The 6,869-nt window shown below is 35.4% G+C and overlaps 1 protein-coding gene across 2 annotated transcripts; it reads right to left on the reverse strand.

Annotated features, from left to right (window-relative positions):
• Nucleotides 1-1,557: 1,557 nt before the first annotated feature.
• On the reverse strand, nucleotides 1,558-4,918 carry LOC127085669 (pheophytinase, chloroplastic). Of its 2 annotated transcripts, none has more exons than XM_051026163.1 (6): nucleotides 4,739-4,918; nucleotides 3,716-4,467; nucleotides 2,690-2,916; nucleotides 2,340-2,531; nucleotides 2,097-2,253; nucleotides 1,558-1,925 (listed from the first exon to the last, which is right to left on the reverse strand). In XM_051026163.1, the coding sequence occupies exons 2-6, from the start codon at nucleotides 4,448-4,450 to the stop codon at nucleotides 1,677-1,679; spliced, it is 1,560 nt and encodes a 519-aa protein (XP_050882120.1). In that variant the 5' UTR covers nucleotides 4,451-4,467; nucleotides 4,739-4,918; the 3' UTR covers nucleotides 1,558-1,676. The 2 variants fall into 2 exon arrangements, with proteins under 2 accessions (XP_050882120.1, XP_050882121.1); XM_051026164.1 differs by having other exon boundaries at nucleotides 3,716-4,460; nucleotides 4,739-4,915.
• Nucleotides 4,919-6,869: the final 1,951 nt, after the last annotated feature.

The raw sequence follows: 6,869 nt of genomic DNA on the forward strand, positions 1-6,869 counted from the left end.
GATGAGACGGAGTTTCTCCTACCCTTGTCTAGAGTGACTTTGCGTACGGGGCGTAAGCCCTAGCTATTCAAAGCATTCTCCCTTATTCATAGACTTTAATGTGATTCTTATCAATCAATTATCAAGTCTCTTCGTAGTTTATGTCCAATCAATCACTTCTTTTGCCTCAATCATCTTGCTTCCAGCCCTAATGGACTGAACTATGAAAGCTCTGATTTCCTTATTACACTATAAGGATACGTAGGCAGGAGAACCCATATTCTTCGCAAGATATCCTATTTACTAATCAATCATTCTCTATTCATTCAATCAATATGATCCTTTTGAGATCAAATATAATTCTCCTTGGACTCCTTGTACATCCTTTTAGGACGATATAGCGGTAGTCCACCTCATGAATCAAGAGTTGTTTGGATTGTCCCCAAACATTTAATTCATTCTTTTTTACTAAGACGTCGGTTTGCTCTTCGATTCATAGCCTATCTCCTTCGTGGATCTAAGATATCTTTCTTCTTTGATCTCGAACTGTTTGTTCCCCAGTCAGTGATATAATGTTCCTTGTACCCAACAATACTTTCTTTGGGCCCCGTATATACCCTTTTTAGGACTTTCACTCACTCCATGTGATGTACCTATTCTTTGAACGAAATGCATTATCTCTTTGAGCTCCATCTTGTGTCACCTTGTGAACCAAGAGCTGTTTGGCCCGTACCCAAACACTTGATCCTCCTTGTTTTCGGCTATACCATATAGTGGCAGCCTGACTAGTCCACATATCGGTCAACGTCAATTTTTCTCTTCGGTTCATATTTCACCCCTTGTTGGAGTTCAAAACACAATTATTTGGTTTAGACCATACTTTAATCACTCTTCCTTTCACCTCCCACCACTAGTTCTATGAACTACGGAGCTCTGAATTCCTCCTTAAACTATGAGAATACGTAGGCATGAGGGTCTCAATCCTCACCGAACACTTTATCTATTTCTTTCTTTTTCCTCATTCTTTTGCGAGTAATCTTTAGATCACACCTATTCGAACAAGAACAATCAAAACGGTTCTCAAGTATCATGAATGTTAGGGATGCTAATACATTCCCCTTGAATAACCGACTTCCTTACCCAGCGTATCTCTTTCCCCCGAGCGACTCAACAACAATGATAGGAGATGGTCTCGAACCGGAAGAACCTAAAGTATTTCAGAAAACAGGATCAGAGTTCATTTTCTTCGTTTTGAGTATATCAATCGTGACTTGGATCAAAATTTCTTTTTTCAGAATATTTTGTTCAAACATTTGAGTTTAGGAGGGTTGCATAAAGCTTCTGACTAGTCTTTCCTTTTATTCAAAATGACTGGAAGAATCTTTGAGAATTTCTCAAACCCATTAACATCTTCAGACGTGCATGCAAGGAAGGATCTATGCATCATTTCCCTTTCCATTTCCCATCTCTTTCAGGTTCTAAACAAAACCAAGAGTCCAAACTAGTTTCTTTAGCTGGTAGCGATAAAACCTTGCTAATATTTGATTATTTTTTCTATTGGTTAAAATATGATTGATATATACAACATTGACTTCTTATTCTAAAACAATTGTGTATGAATAATTTGGTACAAACTAGACGAAAACAAGACAATACACTAAGTGGATTTATATTTGATGGTGGCATAGTTCACCATGTCATTGAGATTTAGCTACCAACTTCCTGAACTTGGAGTAGTATTTGATGTAAGATCTTATCCTCTCCCAAAGTGAGATACTAGAAACAAAATATCTAACCTTTACTGATTTTTTGGATCCTTTCCTCGGAAATTCTAACTCCCTTTCAATAGTGTGATTCATAGTTTCTATGTCTTCAAGCAGAGGTAATGAGTCAGAGCCCTCAGACTCGAGGTTTCTGATCCATCCGCGAAGTAAGAAATTTATGACCTGCAAGCGAGTAAAACTTCTATTACTATGATCATGAAAATCATAAAGAGCTAAGTGTTCTTGAAATAGAGAAATTCATTTGTGTATTAACTATGTAACAGGAATCAACCAAATGGTTCATGAGCTTTAGTTAAGTCGAATCAATCGAGCTAATAGTTAGCAACTGCATACCTCAGGGACTTCATCATGAGGGCAGTGACCAGCAGGGCTGATTTGATAATACGGAGCTTCAGGAACCTTCCTTTTAACCTGAAGTCCCCACAGCGGCGTCACCCAGGGATCTTCTTTTCCATACATGAGGCAAATCGGCACCTTGTTTTCTCGACATCTAAAATACAGACCCCGTGAAAACGCTTAACTTGTGTATTCACGCGTATCTAATATTAATTAATTATGAGATATGGTTGTGTCTACCTGGATAATGTTTCGCTGAAGGATAATTCTCCTTGAGGAGCAAACATTATTGAAGCAAATGATGCGGCAGCAGCCGGATGCCTAGTGGTTTCGATTATCTGTGAAAAAACGTTATCCACGTTTATTGAATGATCTGCATAAACCTGATTAAGTACGTCCGCAATACTTTTCGGATCACTAATTTTCTCCCACCTGAAGAAAACAAGTTAATCAGAATCAGTAGGCCCATTAAGCAGAATAACATTCATAATATCATTCGCAGATGAATGGGTGAATGAATGAATACGTAGGTGACAAACAAAAACTTGAAAGCAAATCAGGATCGGAGAAAGAAACGAAGGAAATATTACAGTAACTCGGTAAGTTTCTTGATATTTGAAGGTAGAGGGAACGTTCCAGCCCATGGAAATAATTTGGCAAGTCCGGGCGATTTTACTGGATTTGGCAGAAACCCCCAAAAAGGTGTTGCATTGAGCAATGTTACACCTTTCACTAAATGAGGATAGCACGCGGCAAAATATAAAGCAACATATCCTCCTAGTGAGTTTCCTACAAGATAGACCGGTTCACCGATGACCTGTAACAAATCAATTTGCATAATTACATTAAGAACAAAAATATAGAGATAACAACTTCCCTCTACAACTATTTTAGAAAGCTTTCGTGATTACTGCCACGAGTATTTTCAACATCGATTTACTTTATGGTAATGGTAGAAGCAATAGTTTCATTGGCAAGGTAGTGAAGTTTTTGCAATAATGGTCTAGCAAATCATACATCGGTAACTTCCATCATCGCCACAAAAATTATGCTTTAGTTATTGAGAGTCTGTGTAGTATATTCGCAGAACTATCTGTGAATAGGGGAACTACGGGGATAAAAATAGTTGCAGAGTCCAAAATCATGAACTCTTATTTAGAACTACAAATATTAAAAATAAGTCAATTGAATTATATTACCGTACCAATTGTTTCAACAATACGCCTTCATGAATTCTGACAAAACCATATAACAAGATAGTACTGTAAATTTCTCGTAACTATTAAATATCAATAAGTTGTTTTTAGCTTATTTTCACAAGCTGCCTATAACAGCGAATGAAAATTGCTTACAACTTACATGAATACACTATGACTATATTTCATATTTTATTATTGAAATAACTTATATACATAAGCACTTGTATGATAAGCCATTATGTTATAGTCACTTAACTAAGATATTTATCCAAATAGCACCTAAACCAATGAATAACATAGTTTAGGAAATTGTTAGAAAAAGTCTAAAGCTGCATAGAAATAAGCAAATTTTCCACAAACATTTTATGAATGAAATTGCTAAAAGTTTGGTGCTAACAAAAAGCACAAGTCATTTACCTCTTCAATGAAGTACCGAACTTGATCTTGCCATAAATCAACCGAATACACAAGCTCAGTCGCCCAAGGTTCGGTTTCATCTCCAAAACCCCAAGAAGAAACATTTCCACTTGATGCAATCCCTCCTTCCTTATACAAAGTAGGATCTTCAAAAGGCAAAGACATTCCCTGTCCTAGAAAATCCAGCGCCCAAACACGAAAATCACGACCTAAATCCATCAACTGCTTCTCATAATGAAAAGAACCAACCCCAAAACCCGGCAAAAAGAGAACATTAGGAGAATCCACATTTTCACAACCAGCCTTCTCATAGTGTACATTCAACTTAGGTTTCCATCCCTTAAAACAACTACTTATTACCGCTCCGGATTCGCCGTTTAACTCATCAGGCAAACCGGGAATCAAAACCTTAGAAGCAGGTTCATCTATCCCTACAATATCTCTTGCTTCTTCTTCATTAATCACGTAATCACCATACCTTCCACTATTAACCTTGAATTTGAGTCTTTTAGAGCCTCCAAACCCACTTTCTGACCTAAATCCTCTTTGTTGATGACCCTTTTCAAAAAACCTCACTGACCCAATTTTGAAAACATTATTGGTAAAACAAACTCCATGTTTTCTATTATAAGAAACCGTTGATTGAGATGATGAATTCAAGCTATTTTTCACTGATTTTGTCTTTGTGTTCACAACTTGCAAACATGGTGCAGAACCATATGAAAGAGTTTCCATACCCTAGAAACTGTATTCTACATAAAAAATAAAAAATAAAACTATTCAGTACACTATAAATTCAACTTGATTTTCACAAAAACATGAAGAAGAATAAACAAAAAAACCAAATTGAATCTATTTAGCAGAAAACATAAGCAATTAACATAAATTTGGAACAAATCAATAAGTGGTTTTCATACAATAATAAATGAAATTAGAAAGATTAGTTTTTCAAGCTTTAAATTTAATTAAACAAAACAAAGTAATAATAATCACTAAACATGGACATGATTATGAAAACTTTACCTTTAATTTAATGAGAGAAGAAGCATGAGAATCTATAGGTACACAAGATTGTTGTATATGTCAGTATTTTTTGTATTAGGTTCAGATTCACACAGATATAGTTTGGTTTAGACTTTAGTGTTGCTTGGAAGAATCTACTTCCTATATGGACCAAGAAAAACCTGTGATATATTTTTTTGGGTTTAATTTGTATGTATTATTACATTCTATATATATATATATATATATATATATATATATATATATATATATATATATATATATATATATATATATATATATATATATATATATATATATATATATATATATATATATAATATATATATATATATATATATATATATATTATATATTATATATATAATATATATATAATAATATATATATCTATTATATATATATATATATATATAATATATATATATATATTATATATATATATATATATATATATATATAAAAGAGTGAAAATGTGATTTTTTTTTTAAATTACCACTTTTAAAAAAAGAATCAAAAATAATAAATAATTCAAAAAAAATAACAAAATAACCATTTTTAAAAAGAGGATGCGTCAGATGAACTGGCGCATCCTCTGAGCAACCAAAGGAGGCGCCAATAGCATTGGCGTATGCATTGGTCTCATGGGGAAGCGCCAATGCTCCTGGCGCCTTAGTGGTGTATGTGGTATATGCGTCAATTCATCTGACGCATACACACCTTGTATTATTTTATTTATTTTTATTTTTTTAATTTTTAATTTGGTTTATTTATTAGATAAAAAAGAATAATGTAAAAAAAAATTATTGATGTGGTAATAATTGGTTACATTGAACTGACAATAAACTAATGACCGGTCCGATTATAACGTCCTCCTGTTTCACATCCAGGTGTGTTAGTTTGTCTCCGAGGTGTCCCACGATTTTCTTGAGGTGTTTGAGGTATTTGTGTTCTGACCTGATCGAACGATGATTGGTGGGAAGGTCCGGCGGAAGTTCCAGCGGTATTTGACAGATGCGTCATCATTTGTTCCCAATATCCGGAGGGGCTCTGGCCAAAGGCGCTTCCGTAATGGAGCTCGGTGCCCATGTCATCGTAGTTAGGACGTTGGGGTTGGGTGGATTGGGGACGGTATAGTTTCCCAAATTTGGCCATTGAATCGTTTTGGAAACGAAGCAATGGTTCCTGGGGCGTACTATAGTTAAACAATGGTTAGGTGTTATGGTGATGGGATGTTTGGGTGGTCATTGGTGGGGGGGCTACGATGAAGTAACCCATATGAATCATTTAGGCTATAGACAATTGTGGTTGTAGGGTTTGATTCTTGGTTTTGTGTTTGAGTGGGTTGTATGAATGGATTGCGACGTTGGATGGTTGGTTGTTGGGTGGATGGCATGAACGGGTTGCGAGGTTGGGTGTTTGGTTGTTGTGTGTATGTGGTAGGTTGATGTTGTGAGGTTGGTTGTTGGGTTTGGGTGGGTTGACATTGGTCGATGACGAAGCAAGTAGGCGTGGATCCATCAAATACCACGGCTCAGATACAAATTGTTGAGTTGTTACCGACCTAAACCATGCCATATATTGTTGAGTCAGTCTTGCACCATGGATGACTGGTTCGTTTAAGATGTGTTGTCGTTGATTCCTTCATTGACGACACATCTCTTTGGCAAAGTCTCTCCAGTCAGAATAATCTCATTGTGCATCAACCCTTTTTTTATGCCAATTCCCCAAACACGTCGGAGGTTCTGAAATCTGTTGTAGCATGTCGAACTGCAGTTTGACCCGATCACTCTGGTGCATTTCAACCGTAGTGAATCGGATAATCGGTATCTTCATTGTCCAAACTGCAGCATCGTCATGGTTCACATCATGATCAAGACCCAGATATGGCCTCCAGATAAATTGTAAAACAATAAGAAACGATTAGATGAAAAATAATTTGATAAGTATTTTTAAATAAAAATATAGTTATGTAGGAGTATTACATCGTCATGTCCAATGTGGTCCAATAGATTGTGATAGACTACAATAGCGTGTTTCAGACACCTATTGTAGTTCATCCCCCTTACTGACACCTTAGATAAAAAAAATGAAAAATATTATTTACTATTAATTATATTATAAAATATAA

This window comes from Lathyrus oleraceus, chromosome 5 (assembly GCF_024323335.1).
Source record: "Lathyrus oleraceus cultivar Zhongwan6 chromosome 5, CAAS_Psat_ZW6_1.0, whole genome shotgun sequence".
NCBI lineage: Eukaryota > Viridiplantae > Streptophyta > Magnoliopsida > Fabales > Fabaceae > Lathyrus > Lathyrus oleraceus.